The sequence below is a fragment of the Vipera berus genome, assembly GCF_964194415.1.
Source record: "Vipera berus genome assembly, chromosome: 1".
NCBI classification, from domain to species: domain Eukaryota; kingdom Metazoa; phylum Chordata; class Lepidosauria; order Squamata; family Viperidae; genus Vipera; species Vipera berus.
The window spans coordinates 284131578-284157833 of record NC_138202.1 but is presented as its reverse complement, the minus strand read 5'-3'; the positions used below and the strand labels follow the sequence as shown (position 1 = coordinate 284157833).

Genomic DNA, 26256 nt, shown 5'->3' with positions numbered 1-26256 from the left:
CGAGCGATTCGGCGCCTGCATTGCCATCCCCGAGCCTGCAGGTGGCGCCGGACCTGAAACGGCGGGGCGGGGTGAGGTGGGGTGCGCGGGAGGAGAGGGCGGCGAAGCGGTCTCTAGCCCAGCCCCATCCGTGGCCGGTGATGGCGGCGGTCCTGTCCCCGCGGGTGTGCGACAGCGACCCAGCCACGCCCGGAGCCCAGTCTTTAAAGGTGAGGGCGACGCGCGCAAGTAGAACGAGGGAAATTGTCCTTTCCGGCCGCCTCGTCTTCTCGGTCCCCTTCCTTCCGTTCCGTCAGCGCCTGTCGTCCGTCGCGGAGGAGGACGCCCCCGGCGGCTTACGCCATTTTCTTCCTCCTCCGAGGGGCACCGGTCGGCTAAGCCGTTCCTCCGGCGGAGGACGGCGGCGAGGAGACCCGCGTGGGCTGGGGTTTGAATCCTTCCACCACCTTCCGTGAAGAGGAGGAGCCTCCCGGGAAGGTCTCTGCCCGGCTCCGCCTCATCGCCTCCTGGGACGGGGCATCTCCCGGATGGCTGGCTCTCCGTGGAGAAAACAGCCTTGTTTTTCTTTCCGCTACCCCTTGCTTGGCCCGGCAGGGATGACTCGCTCTGCTTTGGTTCTGAATATCGCCTCCCGCTCTTCGTATCGCTGTCCGAAGGCGCCTGGAGGTCAAACCGTTTTGCCCCCCGGGTTTGCCATTTCTGTGGTTGGCGGTGGGGCGAGATCCGTTGGATCCTTCCCACTTAACTCTCCTTTGAAGGACTGAACAGGAATCGAAAAGGATTTGAGCACATCTGAAGTTAAAGGAAGTTCAGTTAAAGGAAATTAAGAACGTATAGACCAGGGGTCTTCAAACTTGGCCCTTTTATGACTTGTGGACTTTAACTCCCAGAATTCCTCAGCCAGCTTTGCTGGCTGAGGAATTCTGGGAGTTGAAGTCCACAAGTCAAAAGGGCCAAGTTTGAAGACCCCTGGTATAGACGCTAAGCTGAACATTCGCCATAAAAAGTGGGGCACCTGGGTTGAAGGAGAGAGGGTTTTTTTTTTAAAGAAGTCGGTTTCACTTTTTTTTTCTTGAGGGTCGAATCGCAAGTAGGTAGTTCTTGGAGGTCGACGAAAATAAGACTTTGCACTGTGTTTCTTCTGAAAGATGCAGCAGGCCCACTCATCTAAGAAGAGCACCTGCAGTCTGTTTAGCCTGATTATGGGGATGGGGCTTTTGATGGCTAGCCAAACCTCCTCCTCCCTTTCCCATTTCTTTAGTGTAATGCTGGGAAAGCTATTGTAGCTAGCAACTATTTGTCCTACTGAATATTAAGTTCCCATGCTGATTGATATAAAAAGAAAATAATGCCGGCGTCCCCTAACTGGACATCTGCATTTCAAGCATCAACTGTATTTATTAAGAAGTCACATTGATTTCAGATTTTTGAAGTTTAAATTGCTTTAGGATCGCCTTCAGAGTTACAGTACTATTTTATTTTTTAAAGTGTGGTTCTTAACAATGTGTGAGCCAAGAACTGTCATCGACTTACAACCATTTGTTTAGTGACTGTTCAAAGTTGCAGCGGCACTGAAAAGTGACTTACAACTTTTTCACACTTAACAACTGTTGCAGCATCCCTATGATCATGTGACCACAATTTGGATGCTTGCCAACCAGTTCATATTTATGATGATTGTAGTGTCCTAGTTCATGTGACCCCCTTTTGCGATGTTCTGACAAGCAAAGTCAATGGGGAAGCCAAATTCACTTAACAGCTATATTACTAAGAACTGCAGTGATTCACGTAACTGTGGCACAAATCGTAAAATGGGGCAAAGGTCTCTTAGCAACAGAAATTTTGGGCTCAGTTGTGGTTGTAAGTCAGGGGTCTTCAAACTTGGCCCTTTTATGACTTGTAGACTTCAACTCCCAGAATTCCTCAGCCAGGCATGCTGGCTGAGGAATTCTGAGAGTTGAAGTCCACAAGTCATGAAAGGGCCAAAATGGAAGACCCCTGTTGTAAGTTGAGGGTTACCTGTAACCAATTCCAACATGCTGTATAGCATTATTAGAGATTCTAGAGTACAGTACCTCTACCTATTAGCTTTGTTGATTTCCCTAAAGATATCATGGCCCTGTGTAACTCCTTGACTTATTTTTTAATTAAATGGATAAAGAACAGTGAAAAAATCCCAGAGTAAGGTGTAGATGTTCACAGTTTCGTTAAGGTTTTCAAATCCAAATACTTCATATTCTTGATAAGTATGCTCTTGGTCTTGGCACTTTGTTGCTCAACACTTGACATTATGGTATCATCTCAGGATGACATAGAAGAAAATTCAAATGATGGCAGCCAACCATCTAAAAGGCGCCGCATGGGCTCAGGAGACAGCTCCAGAAGTTGTGAGACTTCAAGTCAAGATCTTAGGTATTGTCGTTTTTAAAAAAAGTTGTTCTAGTTTAATATATTGTTTTTTCAACAAAAATAAATGCATGGTCCTTGCTGTTTTATTTACTAGGGTGTTGATGGTATTACAGGAACCTCATGAATTAGAACTGTGAAATGTGCTACCAATATATAAAGATAGCCAGCAGAAGAATTTGAAAAGAGGACATTGATACTTCTTGATAGTTCAAAATGGGGAACAGAAAGTGTATTTCAGAATAATTAAATCATCCTTATGTTGGGGGAAATAGGAGGAAGGTGTATTATATATATTCAGCACTTTGAGTTACTTACAGAGTAACGGCGAAATATCTAATAATGTGTACATGATTTTTCCACTTGAGTGAGCTCAGAAATGATTAAGAATATAGATGTATAAAAGTGTTACTACAGAGCACAGGGCATTGAATGTGGGTTTTGTTTGGACGGTAGTGTTAAATTCTTATAATTTAATATTTGATTTTCTTTGTTTAGTTTTAGTTATTTTCCAGCTGAAAACCTGATAGAATACAAATGGCCACCCGATGAAACTGGAGAATATTATATGCTTCAAGAACAAGTTAGTGAATACTTGGGGGTAACCTCCTTTAAGCGAAAATATCCAGGTATTCATGTTAAAAATACTTACATGAAATGTAAAAATATACATACAGTGCAGGCAGGCTTGTTCACATGTCTTAAAAGTGCCTCCAAGCATATAAATGATCAAATGTCTTAGTGGTCTGTTGCTTTTGTTTGGAAATGCTTGCAGGTGAATCTCTTATATGCACCCAATGACTGCTATCTCCATAACCTTTGGAACCCTTTTGACTTACCTACATTTCACAGATTTGAATTCAATCAATGGCTGCAATGTAAGGGGAACTCTGTCCAAATCTGCTAAATCTGGTTAATACACGCCATTAGCACTGAAACAGATAATGTTGAAATAGTACAGAGTTTCATATCTGCTGTATGCTCAGATGTGAGAGTTTAGCATATGTTTGGAAGTTGTGTGTTTTGTGATAATAATGTACAAGTCAATATGTTTTATGTTTCAGAGAAAATGCAGTCAATATTAAGCCACTCAGGCTTATGCTATTGCTTCTTTAATTCTTTGAAGTCACCCCAATTTGAAATGGGAACTTTCTTGCAGCTCTTTCTTATTTTTATATACATGAATTTGCATGTGTGCTTTAGTTCATGGAAAAGAGCACTACAACAAACAGCATTGTTTTAGTTTCCCCCCACACAAACATGTTTCTAGATTTGGCAGTTGAAATAAGTATGCTATTTCTGGCACTATTTTTGTGGGGTATGGTGTTCCAATCTTATCTGATTTTAAAAGCTAAGTATAGTTGGATCTGGTTAGGACCTCATCCTTCTAGGAGGAAAAGCAAGAGCTGTAAGCTAGACTGGGAAGTTAAAAAAAGAACATGAAAAAAGGCACAAGAAACCACTTCTGTATTGGAGCCAGGAAAACTACATACATAGATATATAGTTATGAATTCAGTAAAAACCAAGCTAAATTCAAATGAAACATTACCTTTTCCCCACAGAAGCAGCATTAGCTTTTTAATTCAAACTTTTAATGGAAATTTAATTTTAATATTACATATTTTGAAATCCTTACTATTTTTCCCATTGTTTTCTTGGAGATTTAGAAAGACGAGATCTTTCTCACAAAGAGAAACTTTATCTCAGAGAATTAAATGTCATTACGGAAACACAGTGTACTTTAGGTAAGGACAAAAAAGGCACATGTTGTATCTACCTACTTACCTACCTACTGTATGTATCTATTCATCATATTTATATACCCCCCAATCTCAGAATAAGTGTCTCTGGGATGCTGTATGTAAGCAATTATATATTTTTGGAGGTTTGTTCTAATAAAATTGTGAAGATCTGAAAAGTATCCTTCAAAAGATTGTTAAATTTAGTTTGTTCCATGATTTAGAGAAAATGCAATTAATATGTTTGCTATTTAGAATGCCGCAAGATAGAAATGGGTTGGGAGGAGTTGGAACAGAATCAATGTAGAAATATGTTTTCCTTATTGCTTCTCTCTCTCTCTCTCTCTTCCTCCCTCCCTCCCTCCCTCCCCTCCTCCTTATACTGATCTGACAATTTTAGATTGTTACAAGCCTCTAAAAAGGCTAAAACAAAAGCAAAGATCTTAATTTTACCTTCCTGATTATTATTTTTACAAAACCACTTGTTTTTATATACTTTAGGTCTAACTGCCTTGCGCAGTGATGAAGTGATTGATCTGATGATTAAAGAATACCCTGCCAAACATGCAGAGTACTCAGTTATACTTCAAGAGAAAGAACGTCAACGAATAACTGACCACTATAAAGAGTATTCTGTAAGTAACTGTTTATGATGATTTTACAAATGCAGAGCAATATAACATGCAGGCTATCAAATTTCTTCAGCTTTTGTGAACTAATAGAAAAAAATTGTTTCAGCAATTGCAGCAGCAGAATACCCAAAAAGTTGAAGCAAGTAAAGTTCCAGAGTATATTAAGAAAGCCGCCAAGAAAGCTGCAGAATTCAACAGCAACTTAAACCGTGAACGAATGGAAGAAAGACGGGCCTATTTTGATTTACAAACACATGTAGGAAGCTTTCGTTTTCTTGTTTCAGTTGCTATAAGCATATGGTTGTTTGTAATCCAATCTGGGGAAACGTTTTCTGAGAGATCTATGGTAATGTCACACTAGAAAGAAAAAAATACAAGAAGTGCAAATATTGCATAAACACTAAAGGAATAAGTAATAACTATCAACAATACTAGTAAAGTTGAGTTGTAATTAATTGTGAATATCTACACTATTGTGGACAGTAACATTAGGTTTGAAATTTGTGCAACAGTGAAAATGAGTTTTCTTGGAGCAGGAGAATGCGGGACTGTAGAAATCTTAAGAACTGCTTTGCTTTGATAAACCTTTGAGCAAATCATTCCATTAAAGTTGCTATGCTGAACCATGTGACCTCCTTACTTCTGATTGCAAAGCAAGCAAGTGTTGTTCTGCTTTGCAGTTACAGTTCAGAGTTAATTTGTAAGATTTTATTTATTTAGCTTTTTCATATCAAATATACTCTCCAGACTAGTATGTTTTTTCCCATTTATGTACAATAATGAAATATTGTTCTTCAGATTAGAATCATTGTGAACGCACAGATTGTCTTGATGCTTTCAGCCTGATTGTTAAGTTTCCTTATTTCTATATATTTTCATTCCCAATCCAGTTGCTCAACTTTTGCTTTCAAATGAGATGAAATTAACAGTTACGATCTAGGTTGCCAGTGCATTTGGACTATGAATGTAGTTTTAGTGTTTTATTTTGTAAGCAGCTATGACAAGAATAAAGAAAATACATTTAAACATAGAAGCCTATAAAAATACAACCACATTCTCTAAATATATGGTTCTGAATTGTTTATTACGAGGGAAGATGAATGACAATATCTTTCCTTTCATCTTTTGCCTTCAAGCAAAATGTAATGTCACAAAAATATTGTTTTGATTCCCCCCTTTTAGTATGATTATTTTTATAGCTCGATAGACAAAAATTACTATCCATAATTATCAACCAGAATTTTTAGATACAAGATAGAATTTTACATTACATTTATTAACTATATATTGTCGTATATGACACTGTGCATTTGCCATATTTGATCCAGAATATAAATGCAGACATGTGTGTTTCAGATACTCTAAAATATCCAGAGTTTTAAATCAATTGTGTGATCTAATATTTGAGGTTTAATAGGATCATTCAAACATGGTACATGACGTATTTTGTTAAAGGATGTATGCATGGAAAATCCATGGATGTGACATGTATTGAAATACTTTTTGATTATTTAGAAAAGAAATTTAGAAATATGGGCAATGAGCTTCTTATTTTTGTATTAACAATACAGATTATCCAGGTGCCTCAAGGAAAATATAAAATCTTACCTACAGAAAGGACAAAAGTTAGCCCTTATCCAGTGGCTCTCATACCAGGCCAGTTTCAGGAGTACTATAAAAGGTACCAGAGATTTGCTGTGATTAAGCTAATGGGTTTTTTTTTTTTTAAAAATGTTGTTTGTAGTTTTGCGGGCTAGATGCTAATTCAGGTGTAACATTTGATTCTTAAAGAAGAATTGATTAATTTATGTACTCATATAACTGTGTATACATATATGTACTGTGTATAAATATACATATTAACATCCTTTAAGCACTTCTTTCTAATATGTGGTTAAATTTTGTAAATGCTAAAATACTGAATTCGGTTTGTCACTACATGTATTTCAATTTGAAATGCAAGTTTAAAACTTTTTACTTAACTTTAGATACTCTCCTGATGAACTTCGATATTTGCCACTAAATACAGCTCTTTATGAGCCCCCCTTAGATCCAGATCTGCCTGCGCTGGATAGTGATGGAGATTCAGATGATACAGAAGAACGAGCAGATGAAAAGCGGAAAATCAAAGGCAATTCGGTAAACCAAAATGTGCGTGTTCCAGATATACATTTAATATCAGCAGTGAGTGCTGGGTTTTCTGTAGTTTGGTCTATTTTATACAGTTTATTGGATTTTTATTACATTTTAGATACTATTATTATACTTTTAATCATAATGTTTTTTAAATATTTATTTGTATACGCCGGGCAGAATCATTGGGCTTTGTCAGAATATACTAAGAATATATATCAATACACTAAACCACGGGTCAGCAAACCGCGGCTCTTTCAGCCTTCTGTGGCTCCCAGTCATCCGCCATTTGCAGAGAAAGAGAGAGGCACTTGTGCTTCCCTTCTCTTTCTTTCTCTTTCTCCCCCCCCGTCTGTGTGTGTGTGTGTGTGTGTGTGTGTGTGTGTGTGTGTAAAAGAGAGTGGCCTCACGCTGTTCTCCGAGAAGCTGACAAGCTTATTGGGTGGGGCTCCTGCCTTTGCTGCATCTCCACAGGAAGTAGGAATGTGTGTCAGCTTGTCCAAGAACAGTGAAGCCAGCTTGCCAGGTGAGCAGAAGATCGGAGAGAGGGAGGGGGGGAGAGAGAGCGAGGAGAGAGAGAGAGAGAGAGAGAGAGAGAGAGAGAGAGAGAACTCATGCAGAGCAGCCTCTATTTTTTTTTAAATTAAACTCTTCAATCACGTTCCCCTTCTTGCCTGTGTGCGTGCAAGATTTTTGCGGCTCCCAGTGTTTTTCCCCCCTCTGGGAAACGGGTCCAAGTGGCTCTTTGAGTGTTTAAGGTTGCCGACCCCTACACTAAACTAATGAGCAAAGTTTTATCTTTGCTCCTCCCATGTAAAGAAGCAAAAAATGGTTTTTCCTTCATGTTACAGGACAACTCATCTGGCAATGTGTCTGAAGGTGAATGCACAGCAGAAAACCAGGAAGAACCTTTGCAGGGAAAACAAAAAACAAAAGAGAGAAATTCTACTCCAAGAAAAGAGGGTTCCAAACGATCTGTATCCAAATCGGTTCCTGGGTACAAGGTAGAAGAAAAAAGCCCCTGACTCAGCTTCTTTACTGATCAGCTTCTCTCCCTGAAATATTTAACTTTGTTTTTCAAAATATTGGAACGTCTGCTTACTATACTTGCTTAGCTGCTCTCCTGTTGTGCATTCCTGTTTGCTTCCTTACTTCCTGTTGCTTTATTTTACCTGGGGCCTTACTGTTTGTTACCCTGGCTGTGGAGTGGCTTCTATTTTCTGTACCTAAATGGTTCCTGAGCAATTGCAGCATGAGATCTGATTATTAAGATGGGCTTTCTTCCTCTTTTTTGCCAGGGTGGAGGAAAATGGCTTTGTTCTCTGAGCTTCAAAAGGTTGATAGTTACCTTTCAAATATAACATTGTGTTTTAGCTTAAAATAGCTTGCTGACCAGTATGGACTGGACAAGGACTGTAAAATGCAGCTAGAATATTGTACATACATATTTATATTTTCTTAACTTTTTCCAGATGAAAAGTATGTAATCTGTTTATGATATAACTTGGTGTTGGCAATCTTAAAACAATTCCCCACGTGTAGGAAGTTGGGAGGACGAGATTTGGCTTGAGCCATTTTTGTTTTTTAGGAAGAAATATTCAGATAGTCTAATGAAACCCTCAGTGTTAGGTGCAGTGAAGGTCACAAGTTGGCCTAGGACTAGGTTCTTTTCCCTGTTGCTCTCCTCATTTTATGAAGAATGCCAGAATGAGTAGATGAACTTATTTGAAAGAAGGTTGTGCTAACCTTGTAGAATAGAACTGTGCAACAGGCCATCATTTTGCAGTTTAAAAAGTAGTTTGGGGACAGGATTTGGAGAGACGGTGGGCTCCAAGTGAGGTACTCTTAGTATAGTTTTGGTTTTGTACTTCTAAGCAAATGACACAGGGAGTGGTTTAAGCTTTACCAGGACCTAAGGAGTTATATTTTAAACAGTGATCATTATATAACATCTTTTAATTGTCAGTATTACTGGTGAACTTCAGTTTAGAATTAACTGAAATTTTAGATTGTAATTTTTATTGAGGATAAAGAAAATAAGAAGCTGGAAGCTATTTGTTTACCAATAACATTTGTTTACCAGCAGATTCTGCTTACACAGAATAAAACATATGTTTACGTGTTTGAAGGGTTATAAGGAGGACAATTAAGGAAATAGTTCTGTGATCGAAAAAGTGATTAGGTGGTATTAGGCCTGAGAAGTTACATAGTGCAAGTAACATTTTGAAATATCGTAAGCCATTTTCAAACTACGTAACTTATATATTGAATGTATTACTGAATCATTCAAAGTACAGGACTCCAGTCACTTTTCAGTTAGAATTGAGTAGCTTTCTTTGAAGAAAAAAAAGATTCCAAATACAATTTAACTTCATAAATGCGTGATTTCAGATACTTGTACAAAAATATTGAATGCTAGAAACCATTTCTTTTAAGGAGAAGCTTTTTAAAATGATACAGAAAATGTTTAGTTTTTTTGTAGACATGTCTATTTTTACATAACAGCCTTGCAAAATGTTTTATTTCATTGCAGCTTCAAGTGTGTGCTAGTAATTTATATGATTAACTTATGAAATCCAAAGATGAAGCTTAGGAAAGCATTATAAAATTTTGAACTTGAGGTATTATGTGAGAAAAAACCATGCATATAGCAATGCCTGGCTAGTTTCTTGTGAAGGCACTGTATCAAAAACCAATATACAAACCTTTGATCGCTAAAGGTAATTTTATTTTATATTACTAGTCACTGGTTCAAACCCATCCATATATAGTTGATCTATGGAGAAGTACTGAGAATTCTTTAAAGCAAACCTTAATGAGGTTAGAATATGAGGATTATCAGGGGCATTTTGGTCCCAAAAACAAAATACAGACTGATTAGAAAATAAAACAGTGCATTTTTTCACTTTAGAGTAGCTAACTCTATGTAAGAAGTAGTTTTAAATATCTAATACAATATATATTATAGAACTAATATAGTATGAACATCTTTATCAGTTACTGACTGCATTTAGATACATCATGTGCCTAAATAAGCCTACAAATGGGGATTTAAATATTCCCAGGAACCCTTAAAAGTTACAATGATTTTATTGCATAGTATTTACCCCATATATTAGATTATTTCTCTATTTACATTTTAAAACTAAAATTTAACTGTAAGAGCTTTTAGGAAAGATAAGCAAAATGTTAATACATATATTGCATGTATTACAAATGGGTTTCTTATATTTACCTTTTTTCTAAGCAGGCAGATTGATTTTTATTAATTTGTTAAACCATCTGTCTTTTTTAATGGGGGCATCATTCCTATTATCCTTCCTCAATAGCTATTATTCTAAAAGATGAAGGACTGATGATTATAATTGTCATGGCAGTATTCTCAGAGTATCCAGGTCTGCATATTTCAGTACAAAACAAGACTGAAGTACAAGTCTGTTAACTGATTATCCCACTCTTACTTTGCATTCTGTAACTCTCTGATTTACGTTAATTTGCTTAGAAAAGAAGGCTCGTTTCCAGCCAATGTAATTTCTGGAAATATAGCATGCTTACGTATTTGAGGATAAGTTACAAATTCCATTGGTGTGGTTCAGACATATCATTTCATATCCAATACACAAAGCACAAAGCTTTATTGAAGTGTGAAGATGGAACATGTTCTCCTATTGACTGTTTCTCTTGCTTCAGAGCTTTCTGTCCACTCTTTGCTTCTCCAGGTTTGGAGAAGACTTCTTGGTTTACTTGAATCAGTTTCATGAAAACCAAAAAACTTGCTGAACAAATCCCAAAGTCACTGAAGCCAGGCATCAAGACTCATTGCCCTTGCTTTATTTAGAACTGACAAGTGAATATGATCTTGGCCGGTATACAGGATTGCAGTTTTAGTCTAAAATGAATTTTTGAAGCAGTAGGGTTGAAAATCGTACTATTCTTTTGCTTGTTAACTTGAAGATGACTAAAGCATCACTAAATCAGACAGGCAATGTTTTCCAGTGATCCCCCAGAATCATTTTTTTTCTTTTTAGAATCGTTCCTAAATATGAATAGACTTTTTTTCTCATTTCTATAGGAGAGACATCCATTTTTGGATGTTCTTTTAAATTAGTATATTGTGACTATTTTATTCCTAGATTTATAGAATAGAGATTTGGGGAAAGCATTATTGTTAAATGCCTCTTGGCTGGTGCAGTACCTAGAGTTCACAGAAATAGTAACTGCACTTAACTCAGTACAGGTATAGCAACGGAAAAGTAGTTTTGCATTGGGTGATTGAGAAGCAGCTTGCTGCTTCATACCGTAGCAGTAAGTATGCGTACAATAAAAGAAATAGCAAGTGTATTTTCTAATTGTTATCTTGATATAGCTTAAAAACAGTGAACTTTATAGAATGTAGCAGTACAAAAGGTGAATGCTGCAGAATTGGGTTTATTCCTTTCTTTGGGAGGAGCAGGGTATAAAAAGGTATGCAAGTAGGATTAGAATAGTAAATAAAAATATATGTCTGTTTCCACCATGGTTATTTATTATTTTGTAGAGATATTTGTGAATGTTAGACTCCTTTATCATTTCATTATATTTATGTATAAAACAGGTGGACTATGATTTTTTTAAAAAAATAAATAAGCAAAAATATTGAATGCCTCTGTCATCTTTTAAAAAAGAGCTATTTATAAATGCCTTGTGGGTGTTTAAACAGAACTGTGGAGGCCGAGCATGCTACATAAAAAATTCTGAAATTAGGCTAATACATAGTAAACACATATTAACTCCTTTGAACTTTATATTTATTTAGTTAATAACTGCAATTTTCTAAATTTATTTTTAATCAGAAGAATTCAAATCTACTTTGCTTCTCTCAGCATTATTAAAATATTCCAGATAGATGTGTATAGCAGTGATGCCTGCACACGCTTTTCATTCTTTCAGCAATTAAATGTTTTTGTTCTTACTTTGATACACCGCTTTTCTATTAAGAGCAAACTGTTGTTACAATTATTACCTTGTAATTTGTAGCCATTCAGATAAAGTAAGCAACCATCCACCCATGTTTCCATGTTGTCAATGTAACATGAGAAGAAATTGGTATCAGAGTTAGAGATTGTGTTGGATTCATTTAGTGTCTTTTCCTACTGGTGCAGGAAATATGTACTGTTATAGCATGAAGAATAGACAACTAAGGCCTAATTCAGCTTAAAAAGTATCTACCTCTGTTCTAGAATCTCTTCACCAGTATCATTTCCTCCATGTTCTGATTTATCAGTGTCAAATATTAGTGCCCTCTTCCTCAATATCACATAAAGGCAGGACTGTTATCCTTGAACATAAATGGAGGGAAAACCAAAATGTGCAAACTATATCTTAGTAATAAGATTAAAAATTATTTTATTATATATATATTATTGCACCCGTTTTAGTTTTGTTTATAGCAATATACAGTTAAATAATTTGTGGCTTTTTACAAATTCAAATATTCAAAGGGGAAAATAATTATTAGGGTAGCATACGTGTGGTTCAGCTACACAATTCAAATGTTATACCAATGTACTTTGTTTTCTGTTACATATTAAAGTTTTAATTGGAAATGTATCTAAATTTGAAAGAAAAATTGTTCAATTTCACCCATCTGTTTGATAAATTTTGGCAATTATTATTATTATAACAATTCAAACAAGCCAAGAGCTTCATATTTAAGGTTAGGAGGTGATTTATTCAAAGGTAATTTGCAAAAATGCTTTCATTACAATCCACATAAAAATTTTATATTAAGTATCTGGAGTACTTTTGATTTTCCAATGTTACTTGATTCAGAGGAACTTGTATTTTTCTCCCTTCAACATTGATCTCAAATCTACACTCTAGGATTCCTCAAAGATGTGGAGCAGGTGTTGGTGGCAGGAGGGTTTTGGAATTGAAATGACATAACATTCTTTTCAAATGATAGTAGTTGCTCTTACATGCAGAAAAAGCACTTGTTGACATGAATGGTACAGGATTGTGATTAGGGAAGATACTTGAAATTCTAATAAAGTTATTATCATGAGACACTCCTTATAATTTTCTCATTTTGTCAGACATAGAGTCAAACAATTTGAATTGTTTATACAAATTGAAAATATAGATTCAGTTTAGGAAAACATAGTATAATGGATACAATCCATGGAACAAATATAGATGTATACAATTTGTTTTCTGTGCAGATGTAAAAATCGTTTGCAATTGATTTGTTGGTCCTTAGCCTCACAAAGAAGTACCAATTTCAACTTGTTTGCTTATATCTACATAAAATTTTGTTTATTGATGAAATAAACAGGTTTTAATCAGCTTTTGCATCAGACAAAAAATATACTCAGAATTTTCAGTATATAATTTCAATACTATACTGCATGGATGGCTAATATAATTAGCTTAATCTACATTTGAAGAATTATGTGTTACGAGATTTCATACACATTCAACTTACATAAGATTAGAAATTCAATTATCCTTTTGAAATGTATTGATTAGTTGTGATTTTTATGGAATATTATGAGTATTATTATACATTATTATATTTTCACTTTGCATGTGTTTAAAATAGTCTCTATTCCACTGTTTTTCATATAATCAATACCTGTCAATTTGTAATCATATCCTGTTCTACACCACCCAGAAGGTTTGATTTATAGAAATTTAAATAACACACGTTTTTGAAAAAAAAAACCTGTATCAATTCTTCCGGAATGAATTTATAGCCCTCTTCTACCCTTCCAGCCAAAGGCCATTCCAAATGCTATATGTGGAATTTGTCTGAAGGGTAAGGAGTCCAACAAGAAAGGAAAGTCTGAAGCACTTATACACTGCTCCCAATGTGAAAACAGTGGTAAGTAACAAATCTGCTTTAAACATGTCTATATATTTAAACTGAAACAAAAATAACAAACTACATTTTTTTGCAGTATTTAAAGTTTAATTACCACATTTGATACACTGAATTAAAGTAAATTCTGTAAAATCATTTTAGTCTTGTCAGGATCCTTCATATAACCATTCTAGTAATGATACTGGTTTTGATTTAGGACATCCTTCCTGTTTGGATATGTCTGCAGAGCTTGTTGCAATAATTAAGACCTATCCTTGGCAATGTATGGAGTGTAAAACATGCATTATATGCGGGCAGCCTCACCATGAGGAAGAAATGATGTTTTGTGATGTGTGTGATCGTGGCTATCATACATTTTGTGTGGGGCTTGGTGCTATCCCTTCAGGTAATTATATCAATTACACTTGTTCAGAGGCTGAACTAAAATTCAAGATTTAGATTGCTTTTTTTCTTTTGAAAAGTTTGTACATCTAAAAGTTGGGTGTTATGTGAATACTGATCTTGTGTTAACTACCATTCTATTGACATTCTGAGTGTAGCTAAATATTTCATTAGTTTATGCTACAGCATCTTAAGTTTATTTAGGGGAATGAATATGAATGTATTATCTTAAATCCGAGTACATTCATTACTGGAATATAATTGAATCAATTTAGTGTAGTGTCTTTTTTAATAGGAGGGGCATAAAAAGCTATTTACAAATGTAATTTATAAAAAACATATGCTACTTATTAATATCCCCACTTCCCACATACAGCTGCAGTAGCCTTTTTAGACTACTTGGCAATTGGTCTTCTTTTAATTGACAGCTCTAATTTTGTAGGTCGCTGGATTTGTGACTGTTGTGAAAGACAACCTCCAATTCCCAGGGGCAGAGGAAGAAGAGGGAAGAGCAGCAAAGAAGGATAACTGCATATTAACTTCATAAAAACTAGTGCTAAACTTGGTGCTACTCTGTTTATCACTGTACAAGGAAAAACACCACTCAAAAACAGTTTCACCAAATAAAACTCTTTTTAATTTTAACATGGTGAGGAAGGTTATTCAATATCTTTTGTTGCATTAAAGACAGAGGTGAACATATCTGTATTCTGTACTTTATCATTTGTCTTAGATTTTGTTCTGCATAATAATCATTTTTATAGAAAACTGCAGAGTAATTACTTTTGTCGTCCATCCTATTCAAAGGGAAATATTTATTAAATTCAAGAGTATTAGTAGAGTAACAGAAAATCACAAAATAAAACACTTCATTAAGTATACAAGTTTTTTGCATAATCAATTAGCATCTTATTTGTTTGAATACGATGCTATTATTGTGAAATTAAAGTGTATTGTAGGAACCAAGCTTAATTTAAGTCAAGTGGATTCTTGAATAATTCTCATTTCTTTCCATCTACAAGGAATCTCTGGCCATTCCAGCTGTCTAGATAGCTGTCACACACTTCAGAACAAAAACACAGAAGCTATCATTCTACTAATTTCTTATTATTGAAACTCTTCTAATCTTTCATTTCTTCTTTATGCTAAGGCCAGAAAATGAGTAAGAAATGCATGCCAGTGTCTCAAGAGAGCAACTCAAGTTGTAAACATGGTAGTGTTCCATATAGCGATAAGGGACTTGCTTTCTAGTATAATGCAATGCTTGGTTGCTAAACAGCTTCTTGAAATTAATGTACATATGGCAAAAAATTTCAACTTAGTCCTTTTTTTCTTACGGCTTTTCCTGGTGATGCAATATTAGAGTTTTTTCCTAGTATTTTTCCTCTTCATAGCATTTATTCAGAACATACTGTACTCATTTTCAAAACATTTCAGCTTCTGCCTTTCCAGTGATCTCAAGGTCTTTTCCAGATCACGTGGGAAAAATCTCACAGAAGTTGGAGGAATTCTGGAACAAGGAAGCTCAGGTATCGTTTCCTGAAGCTGCCAGTATGGTGGTACTTCCTAGTAGGTGATAATTACATGATTTTTAAGTAGATATAGATGGGTTTGCACTGTGGAAAATGATTTGAAATTAGAGTGGGCTAAATGTTCTAACGTCAACATTTCATGTTTGAAATCTTCATGCTTATTTATAAGTAATTCTGTATTCAGGTTGCTTCAAATAATAGGTGGTTAATGGTGGTTGAGAAAGCAGATGAACTCTTTTCCAGAATTCATTCTTCAAATCTTTCTCATGTAAGTATTTCTATTTTGGCCAAAGAAATAGTCTATATCTATCTTAAAATATATATATATAACATTATTTGTGAATATATTAACAAATGTGTTGAAATACTGAGCATGAATTCATATTTCTACAATTTTGAAGTTTTATTGAAAAATCACAGTGAATTGTAGCATCCGTTAACCCTGATCAGTTAAGAGAAAACCATACAAATACTGTGCCTGCTACAATATAGCACTGGGAGTTTACGTTATAAAAATAATTATGGCTTTATTTTCCGATCCACAGCTTAGAACAGCATTCAATCAGTTGTACAGATTGCTCACACCCAAAGCTATAAATCTAAAAGAGAATTTCAAGTATTAATTTTAGTATTCCAATCAATATAGTCCAGAAGACGGATTCCTCGTCTTGATACTCATCTTCTGTTGAATGAAACTTCTGGTTCATTTTCATTTCTTCTGGATTGTATGAGCCACCACCAAATGGAGATTCTACAACTGTTTGATCATAGTACACTTTCATTTCAAATTCACTTTCCATATGAGAGGGATGGCCATAAATTCCTATTCCCACTGGGCGACGAAAGTGTGCTGGCACATAAACCACATCTTGACCACAAGTTACAGACTGTAATTCATAATCATCAAAACTGGGATGAAGAGTTACATCAGATACATACAAGTCTGCATCGCCTTTTAAACTCTGCATCTGAAGCACTATTTTCCCTTCATGATTTAGTCTCAAGTAGCTGTAATTTCCAGCACCAATCTGACCTTGAACTACATGCAGGAGAATCCATTCTTCAGGTATATCCCCATCCTCATTAAAAGCACTTGTTATAAGAAGTCCTTGAAAAGTAAACAATATTACTAGTATCCTTTTGTAGTAATGGGCCATCACACCTGTGTTGGATATAAAATAAACCTGTTTTGTGACTGAAGTAATTCCATATACCATGTTCTAACACTCTTGTAACAAAGCAACAACAACAAAAAATAGTTTAAGCAAACTGTATTAATATTGAATAAATATAGAAAGGAAAATAAGTCAGAGATACTCTTCTGAAAATGTTTATACCACTGGGATGTCAAGATCAACTAGATAACACAGATTGAAAGCATGTCAATATTTTAGTAGTAAACGTAATCTTTTTACAAAGATGTTTACACATGATAGGAATAGGCTATTTTGCATAAAAATGGCCTCAGAAATAAGCATCCGTGATTTATTTAAATTTGAGCAAGGGTATATAGATTTTATTTATTTTATTTTATTTATTTATAAAAGGGACGCGGTGGCTCAGTGGGTTAGGACGCTGAGCTTGTCGATCGGAAGGTCGGCAGTTTGGCGGGTCGAATCCCGAGTGCCGCGTAACAGAGTGAGCGCCTGTTACTCGTCCCAGCTTCTGCCAACCTAGCAGTTCGAAAGCACGTAAAAATGCAAGTAGAAAAATAGGGACCACTGCGGTGGGAAGGTAACAGCGTTCCGTGCGCCTTTGGCGTCTAGTCATGCCGGCCACATGACCACGGAGACGTCCTCAGACAAGCGCTGGCTATTCGGCTTTGAAACGGAGATGAGCACCGGCCCCTAGAGTCGGAAACGACTAGCACGCATGTGCAGGGGAACCTTTACCTTTTACCTTTATATAGATTTGCTTTTCTGTAGAATACAGGTTTTTCCCCCCTTTAAATGATGTACACAGTGGTTCTATACCACTATAGGCTTAATATGAAAATTAGGGCTATTCCATACATTTTCCACCATGCTTCAAATGTAATTTTATAAACACACTAAATAGATTGGATCCTAAACATACAGAGGCAGCGTGTTCTCATAGAATCACCACAGTGATTGCTTATCTTAACCTATCTTAATCTATAGATGCTGAAGGCAGAAAAGAATCCCAGGCTCTTACAATACCCAGGAACAGCAATTCTTCCCCCCCCCCCGTCCTGAAATCGCAGGACAAAAGATGAATACACACTGCTTTTCAAATGTCAGAAGCAGGCAACTACAACCTAAAAGGTAACATCAATCCCCTCATAACGGTAATTTGCTAAGTAGGGCTTTGGGGGGCAGCGGGGAAAGAGTGGAGAGACGTGAAAGTGAAACCATAGAAACGCGCTCCAAGCTCCGTTATACCACGAATAACGGAGGCTTCCTGTGTTAAGTTAAACCGAATTTAGCCTCGACGTAGGAAGTTGCCAGGGCTATAAACTTAAGTCCCCTGCGGCCACGGACCCAGTGCCGGCTTGCTCGTTTCTTTACACTCAATTTAATGCACCACCTCGGGGAGGTTTGCAATCCTGACAACAGGAAAGAGAGAGGCAGAGAAGGTTGCGAAGCTCTTGAGTGGACGCCAGAGAAGGCCCGCCAGAAAAGCGTAAAGAAATTTGGAAAACCCGGTTCGGAAGGAAAAAACTTCCGCCTCTTTCCCCTCAATTCGCCCGCTTCTTAAGGGCTTCGGGAAGAGTCTGCCAGGCTGGGGAGAAGGAACCTCTCGCCTAAAGCCGCTGGAGTCTTTAACTCAGGGGTCTTCAAACTTGGCCCTTTTATGACTTGTGGACTTCAACTCCCAGAATTCCTCAGCCAGCGTGTCTGGCTGAGGAATTCTGGGAGTTGAAGTCCACAAGTCATAAAAGGGCCAAGTTTGAAGACCCCTGCTTTAACTCTTCAGCAGCGCCTTTTAGACTGCCAGGCAAGAGACGGGCCACTCCCCCACACCCTCCGTTCGGTCCAGCCTCGCGCAAGAGCTCGCGAAGCTCTCCTCGGCCGCGCCCCCCCCTTTCTCCCCCCCCCCCGCTCGCTTGCTCCGGTTTGTTCCCCAAACTCACCCTAGCGCGGAGCCACTTCGCTCGCTCTCCAGCCACCATCGAGGAGGCCGCCGGAATCTTTTGACAGAACGGCAACCCAGCTCACCACGAGACTCCCCTGTAGCTTCGCGAGATTTCGACTCGAGCTGGTCTACGGATTTTTGTTCTGGGAAGAGAAAAAAAAAAGGCGGAGCGATGGCTGGAGAAATTGTCTCGTTCTATCACCGTGGCAACAGGAAACAGGTCGTGAGCCGAGGCTGAAAAGCGGTCAACCATTGGCTGAAAGGAACTTTTGCTAGTAGTACTAGTGGAATAATGCCAGCAACCATTGGCTGCTTATTGTCGTTGTTGTTATTATTAGAGAAGTTTGAAGTACATGCGTGCCCCTCGTTCTCTTACTTTACTCGGCGCGTGAAACTAATTCATAAAAATGAGATGTCTTTCTGGCAAGATAAAAGAGAGCCGACTATTAAAAAAAAATCATCTGTCGCAACATTTTTCAAAGCAGTTTACTAACAAAAGTGTAAAATATAAAACAAACTGACAAATATATGTATAATTGAATTGATTTGTAGTTAATCTGCAAGTATGACTGATTTCCTAGTAGCAATAATCTGTTATAATCTTTTTAATTGTTTTTTAATTTTTGTATTTCTTGTTTTAATTCCCTGTAAACCGCCCTGAGTCCTTCGGGAAAGGGCGGTATACAAATCCAAATAAATAAATAAATAAATAACCATGATCAATTTCTTCCGTTCCTTTTAAGGGGACAGAAACCTACAAGATATTGAATAGTTTTCCTTTATTATTGCTGTCTGGCCACATATATGAAATGCTGCCTTAACCAAAGGGGTTCACAAAGGAAGCTGGGGGATAGTGAAGGAGGTAGACATATATAAAAAAGTGTGTTGTGATATCATAATGCAAGTTCTTTAAGTATTTGGTGTGTTATCAGGTTACAACTAAAAGAGGCTGCATATGAAGTGACAACTCATGGAAATGGAAGAAGTCGCCTACAAAAATTAAATTAAAAATTAAATTACTGCAAGACCTATATGCTTTCACAGAAATATTTCATTTGGTCATTTCCCCCCAAAACATATATTTGAAAAAAGATATATATTTGAAATGTGTTAGGATAATACAATCATAATGAACTGTAGCAGTGGGATGCATAAAAGTCTGAGGTCACTTTGTTTTATACATCTATGTGTATGTATATATGCATACCATAAATATATATTTGTGGTATGTCTTTCTGTTTGTCTTTGTAAGTATATAAATATAAAGTTTTGCATATATAAATCTGTTATAGTACAGAAATCAACTGCTTAGATGGCAGGAATTCTGCACAATACATGTAACTAAGAGTTTAGCATACAGAGGTCAGGATCAGCAGCCTATACAAAACTGGGCATTAATTATCCATTAAGTCAGAATTGAATGATCATTTTGATTTAGAGAATATGTCTTTAAGGTAAAATAGTGAAAATCTAAGTTGCATAATTAATTGTTCATGTCACCATTTTTGGAACTGAGTTTTCTTAATTATGTATGGCACTCGTAACATAAGAGAAAAATATAGATGTTTTAATCTACTATATTTTTTGTTACGTACAGTAAACATAGTATAGTAACCCCCTTGAATAGTGTATGTTTAGGAACACTCTGTTTACTCTGATTACTTGTTCTTTAAGAAGACGATTATTTTTCTGGAACCGTTCATAATCCATACAGGCGGCAATTTATCAATTCTGGACTTGCAGGCAAACTTTCAAAGATCCAATTCCCTCCAGGAAAATGAGATGGATAGACAAATCGCCCACATATCGGGTTTAAGCTTGGCATATTACCCTTAAAGACCGGTTGGAAAAGGAAGGAGAAAAGCAGTCTTATCTCCATCCCATACAGAACAGCGCAATTCTTCCCGGCTCTTCGGAACCGCTTGAAACGAAGCCCACAGGAAGACGAAGCCACGTCTAGAATTGGCTCCGAGGCCTTGCCGTAAGCGTCGTTGCTGTCTAGGAAACCAGGCGGCCGTCACATTCAGGCGCTCAGCTGGGAAGGATTTATGTTCAACGTCTAATCTTGCATACGAGAGGCGGTGACCAACACTCCTGGCAGCCAGGCACGGTAAAGACAATAACGTGGACCGTTTCCCGAGCAGGAGGCTTCTTTGGGATTGACGTCGTCGTGGGCTGATTTGCCCGCCACGTTGAAAAAAGCGCGGCGCGCTGCATATTTGGCGACCGGGCTGCCCTGCTGCAGGACTCTGCATTGTACTCAGTCGTGTTTTCGTTCCGTCCCTCTCCCCAACAGTCGTGGATATTTCACGCCCCACTGTTACGGTGGGATCCTCGCGGGAGAAAATCCCGACGAAGTTCACTTCTTCCCCAGGATTCTTTCTCTCGCGGACCTCTTTCTCGCAGAAAAGCCCGGGTGGAGTCCAACGACAGGCTGCACCGTGGCTGGTTTCTCCGCGGTAGCAAAGCGGAACTGCCTGGGCTCAAGCAGCTTGCAAAACTAAAAAAAAAATAAATTAAAAAAAATAGAGGTACCTGATCTGACCTCCCAAAATCTAGAGAAGAACTAGATTGGCAACAATGAGACATAACAAGCGAGCTCTTTGTTGCTGTTGAGTGGTTGGCCAGAAATTTGCAACCCAGATCTGAAACTGTTTTATAAACCAAGCTAGCGGGGTTCATATAATGCAGCAAGCCTTAAATAAGCTTACTTTATGATACTTCAAGAAAACGTGATCTTGTGAGGACCATAAGAACTATAGCTACAAGGCAACAATGAGCCTGCAGAGGTATTTCCTTGCCTAATTTAAAAAGATCCACATGAATCCCAGCTCTTTGCTGTAGCAATTTTTGTTATGTTTTCCCAATGTCCTCTTTCTGACTAGGAACAAGTTAAAACCAGTAATATATATTCATTTTTCACATCACAACTGATAATATCTGAAATATTCAAATGGTATCTAGAGGATTATTGTAAATCTAGGTTTCCATATATAATATGATTTGTACTTGTATAATGAAGGGCCTATATAGTTCATAAAATCCTATGCTATAGTTTATTTTCTAATTTTAATTAAGGGACAGAATTCTATTCTACAGATTGCATAGTCTGGAGTGCATCCAAGCAAAGCTTTTATTGAGTAATTGCTACAGGCCATCACAGAATTTCATCAAATTCCTTATTGCTCTTACCATTTTTCTTTTTAGGAAAATCCACCGAGGAAGGACAGTTAGTGTGTCTGTGCACTCTTTTTGAATGGTAGCACTAGGAATTCTTTAGTCCAGCAGCTCCCAAACTTTTGGGCACCAGACACCCGTTCCATGGAGAGAGGTTTTTCTGCGGACTGGAAGGGGCGTGGTTTCGCATGATGCCTGCATCCCCTGGATGGGGCTTCACTTGTTTGTGCGGCCCAGTTTCTGGCATGCCATGGACTGATGCTGGTCTACAGACTGGGGGTTGAGGATACCTGCTCTAGTCTGTAAATGCCCAGATGAAAAAAGAAAGAAAATGTCTCAGTATGCTTTCCAGAAAGAGGCTCTTAAGTGTTGATTGTTTCAGTGTAAATTGCAAAAATAATTGCAGGTGACAACCCATCTTCTGGAGAAACCAACTTTATTTTAAAGCAGCAAGAGTTGTTTGACAGCAATTCCTATCATCCCTTGTATTTGATAGAATTGTTGGAATTTAGAGTTCAGAAATTCTAACTCCTGCATCTATCTGCAGTCCCTCAGACTTATCTTATGAAATTGCACATTTTAGTGTAATAATTCATATTTAAATACATTGTATCATTCACTTTATCTTAAAATGATTTAAATGAGAATTATTCAATTATTTTTATAAGTTTGGGAGACTAAACTAGACCCTGGGCTACTTTCACTAAGGATAAAATACTGTACACAATATTACGAATGATGTGTAAATACAAAATACCTCTAAATATAATCAGTGATATAATTATATCCAATTTATTATGTCTCAGGTATACTATGGAAAACCTCATGGACCTGTACTCCACTGAAGATGGATATAACAGCAGCAGCATTGTTCTTGAAAAACAAGTATTTAGATCGAAAGTACCAGAATCACATGTTCAACTGGCTTGTAGCCTCCATTACTGTGCTTTTCCCTTAAATGGAAATGAACTTTGTATTTGGAATATGAGTGATGATCCCTACCGTCAGGTTAAATACAAGTTTCTTTGTGGGCATTAATGCTGAAAATAACATTTTAGAGAAAGCCATCCACAAGCACCACTTGTGCCAATCCTTTTGAAATGAATATAGAAGTGGTTAAAAGCATATGTCCAGGAACAGCAAATATGATACCAATGATGACCTAAAGTACATATTTTCATATTTAAATAGATATTCTATCATCTATTTATTATGGCAAACACGCAACATAGTTTTGTGTTTGCCTTATGTCAGATTCCTTAGTGCAATTCCAGATGAAGTTTTCATCCTACGACTGCCCTGCCACATTCACAGAACTTACTAGGGTTCAGCCATCCTTATCTTGTACTTGTGAACCTGCCCATATTTCATTTTCTCCCATTTTCATTTTTTTTACAATTCCCTCCTCCCACACACATACAGAATGTTATGGAAAAAATATTTCCTCATTTTCTTTCTCTTACTTCAGGACTTTGCCTACTAAAACTTATCCTAGACTGATATTTGCAAGGGAAGGCAGTCTTAGAAAGCTAAAGTGAGGGTGGAGCAATAAAGCATATTGCTGTGTCTAATATGATTTTATCTATACTGTATATTTCCCTTAAGGCCTATAAAGAAAATTTCAAAAGAAGTTTACACTTTTTGATTTTGTGCACTGCATCCGCCTTAAAATAACCCAAATGTTGTTGTTTTTTTCTTTCTTTTGTTCAGCCATTACGCTTAATAGGTCATCACCACTCGATTACTGCACTGGCATTTGGGACCAAAGTCAATCCTCTCCTTCTTTGCTCTGCTTCCCATGATTATGTGATAGTTTGGAATCTGGATGAATGTACAAAGAAGGTGCTAGAAGGTCTGCTTTTGGTGCTGTATTTAATACACTTGGAACCTCTTTACAATGGAAAATAGATTAGCTTTTTTGCATTATGATTCAAACAAAGCATATGTATTGAATAGGTTTTGTTGAAATCATAATCCGAAGAAAATTTTAATACATAAAAAATGAATGCTTCACTCAGATAATAGGAATACATTGAGATATATGTGGTTGAAATAACTGAATTAGTAACCTTCTGGATCACAGTCTATTTATAGAGGTAGGCACTCTTATTAACTTCTGGTTCCATTGTTCAAAAATCTTATTAATTGTGTCCAATGTTAAAATATTTTGCTTTCTCCTGTATTGGAAGGTCAAGTTTGAATGTTCATCTTTAATTGTAATCTTTAGTTCCTTCTAGAAATTAATGTTAAGTTTTATCTCTTCAAATAACAATTTCTGAGTCTAGTATATGTGATACCTGAATACAAATGTAGGTTATATTCAGAGAAAATTGACTGATATAACAATATAAAAATATAAAACCATCTTTTATTTTCATGTATGTTTATAGGTAGTGTCTGACTTATGACTATAATCAGGGCCAGAATCTCTATCGTAAAGCAAGGTGGCTGTTAAATGAATTGCACTAAATTTTATGACCTTTTTTGCCACAGTTGTTAAGTGAATCCCTGCAGTTCTTAAGTGAATATACAGTTAAGAAAATCTGATTGCTCTCACTGACTTTTCTTATCGGAAGTCACTTAGGGAGGTCACAAATGGCAATCACATAACTCCAGAACAATGCAACTGTTGATAATGTATGCCAATTGCCAAATACCCAAATTTTGACCCTGTCACTGTGGGGCTGTTGCATCAGTCATAAATGTGAGGACCATAAGTCGCTTTTTTCAGTGTGTCTGTAACTTCATGTGGTTGCTGAATAAATGGTTATAACTCAAGCACTGTGTATTATTTTTCTAATACATTCAAAATCACATTTGCTTGCAATGTGCAAATTTGAATTTGTCTTGAATTTCTATCCATTTTCCATGAATCTATAATGTAGAAGGGCAACACGAACAATTTGGCTGCTTTAGCTGTACCTCTCAATCCACTTACCTGGATACAGTTATAAACTTACTGACCTCAATAGGGAATACTTCTGAGAAGACACATAGGATGTTGTGAGAAGTTCTTTAAGATGTAATAACCATGTTATTTTTTTCAGAACATTTGTATGACATTAGGATATTTGTTTTACTTATCACTGCTGACTCTTCAGTTGATGGAATAATTTTAATAATTAAATGATTTGTTTCAATTATGGCAGGGTTAATGCCACAAGGTATTGTGATAGGGACACTTCTGGGGATGGTGCTTTATGTTCGCTTTAGTCCAGATGATCAGACTGTAGCAGTATGTGCTGGTAATCGAATCTACATGCTAGATGCAAAGGTAAAAACCATATTAGAACATGCTTCCACTGGAATTCCCACTAGTGTGGCTGCTAATGCACACAATGCTTTTGAATAGTCTTTGAAAAAAATCACATCCGTATCCTCCAATGGATTCCACTGCTTTAGTGTAGTGGAAAAGATTGCAGCAGAATAATTTGCAAAGCTTCCATTCCAAATGCTTTTCACAGCCCTACCATAGATTCCTTTTAAAATGCGTTGCACAGTTCTACTGCATATGTAGTTTGTAAAATAAATACTTATTAACATATACTATTTCATAGAATAAGCAAAAGTTGAAAGCTGTTTTTATCATTTTGCAAAAGAAGAGTGTTTTTTTTTCCTTCAAAGTAACAATGTGGTGGTATTAGGAGGTATTCCCAAAAACCTTTGCAACCCATTGAACAATAAAAACTGCTTGCTTTACAATTCAGTATTTTCTCAACTTATGTATAAGCAAGATCAAAGTCCCAGCTTCACAATATAAGCAAGACCCATTTTTTTATGTAATATCCTTCCTCATTCAAAAGGATGATATGAACTATAAGTCAGATTATCTCTGATTATGTTGCTTTATTCAAGGATAAAGATAATAAACTGATTCAGACTTCCACATGTAGATAGAACAAGAAGAATCATACATTAACAACAACACTGAGTATGTTATGGATTATCCATGCCTTTGATTAGTTAATGCCTATGTGTAATTTGTTTGATATTTAAAACTAAAGTCTAGGGGAAATGACACCCTCTCCTCATTTTGATTATTGTAAAAATATTTAATTAGCTCATATACTACTTAGAATGTAATGTAAACTATATGAGATCAGTGTCATCTTGATCTTTGTGCTCTTGATTTGCTTGCTGGAAGCTCAATGATCATTGAGCTTCCCCACCACACTGGCAGAGCAAGCTACTGTATATAAACAGGGTAAATTCAAACTTGCTACAACTGGTGATATTACTTCTAGTAGGTGCATGAAATACCTGCAGTCCAACAACTAAGCTGTGAATTATTTTGATT

General features: G+C 36.8%; 3 protein-coding genes and 1 long non-coding RNA gene across 12 annotated transcripts in view; 3 read left to right on the top strand and 1 right to left on the bottom strand.

Moving 5' to 3' along the window:
- The first annotated feature begins 94 nt into the window (after positions 1–94).
- PHF10 (PHD finger protein 10) lies at positions 95–16359 on the top strand. 8 transcript variants are annotated; one of them, XR_014024645.1, is made up of 15 exons: positions 95–209; positions 2306–2412; positions 2905–3035; positions 4069–4152; positions 4648–4781; positions 4885–5034; positions 6350–6459; positions 6767–6929; positions 7763–7915; positions 13665–13773; positions 13970–14158; positions 14597–14803; positions 15628–15723; positions 15871–15954; positions 16232–16359. XR_014024645.1 is itself a non-coding variant. In XM_081314056.1 (12 exons), the coding sequence occupies exons 1-12, from the start codon at positions 141–143 to the stop codon at positions 14680–14682; spliced, it is 1479 nt and encodes a 492-aa protein (XP_081170182.1). In that variant the 5' UTR covers positions 95–140; the 3' UTR covers positions 14683–15968. The 8 variants fall into 8 exon arrangements, 4 of the variants coding, with proteins under 4 accessions (XP_081170182.1, XP_081170181.1, XP_081170184.1 ...); XR_014024646.1 differs by having other exon boundaries at positions 14597–15683; XR_014024647.1 differs by having other exon boundaries at positions 14597–15723.
- Positions 16286–18883, bottom strand: LOC308659926 (UPF0669 protein C6orf120 homolog; the record flags this gene model as incomplete). 2 transcript variants are annotated; one of them, XM_081314060.1, is made up of 2 exons in its annotated part: positions 18781–18883; positions 16286–16848 (listed from the first exon to the last, which is right to left on the bottom strand). In XM_081314060.1, exon 2 carries the CDS (start codon positions 16841–16843, stop codon positions 16286–16288), a length of 558 nt encoding a protein of 185 aa, XP_081170186.1. In that variant the 5' UTR covers positions 16844–16848; positions 18781–18883. The 2 variants fall into 2 exon arrangements, with proteins under 2 accessions (XP_081170186.1, XP_081170185.1); XM_081314059.1 differs by lacking the exon at positions 18781–18883 and having other exon boundaries at positions 16286–17271.
- LOC308659928 lies at positions 16546–19495 on the top strand. Its single transcript, XR_014024649.1, has 2 exons — positions 16546–16752; positions 17828–19495. It is a non-coding gene; the product is annotated as an uncharacterized lncRNA (long non-coding RNA).
- A 3276-nt stretch (positions 19496–22771) lies between these two features.
- Positions 22772–26256, top strand: part of WDR27 (WD repeat domain 27) — a 65384-nt gene continuing 61899 nt past the window's right edge. Inside the window, exons 1-3 of the mRNA XM_081313877.1 lie at positions 22772–22967; positions 23670–23811; positions 25109–25233. Coding sequence (XP_081170003.1) covers positions 22773–22967; positions 23670–23811; positions 25109–25233 — 462 coding nt within the window. The 5' untranslated portion in view covers position 22772. The remainder of the gene's footprint in view (positions 22968–23669; positions 23812–25108; positions 25234–26256) is intronic.

Coding starts and splice junctions, on each gene's coding strand:
- PHF10 (XM_081314055.1), top strand. CDS start 141: ATGGCGGCGGTCCTGTCCCCGCGGGTGTGCGACAGCGACCCAGCCACG. Junction 210..2,305: donor CCGGAGCCCAGTCTTTAAAG/GTGAGGGCGACG, acceptor GTATCATCTCAG/GATGACATAGAAGAAAATTC. Junction 14,159..14,596: donor GCTTGGTGCTATCCCTTCAG/GTAATTATATCA, acceptor CTAATTTTGTAG/GTCGCTGGATTTGTGACTGT.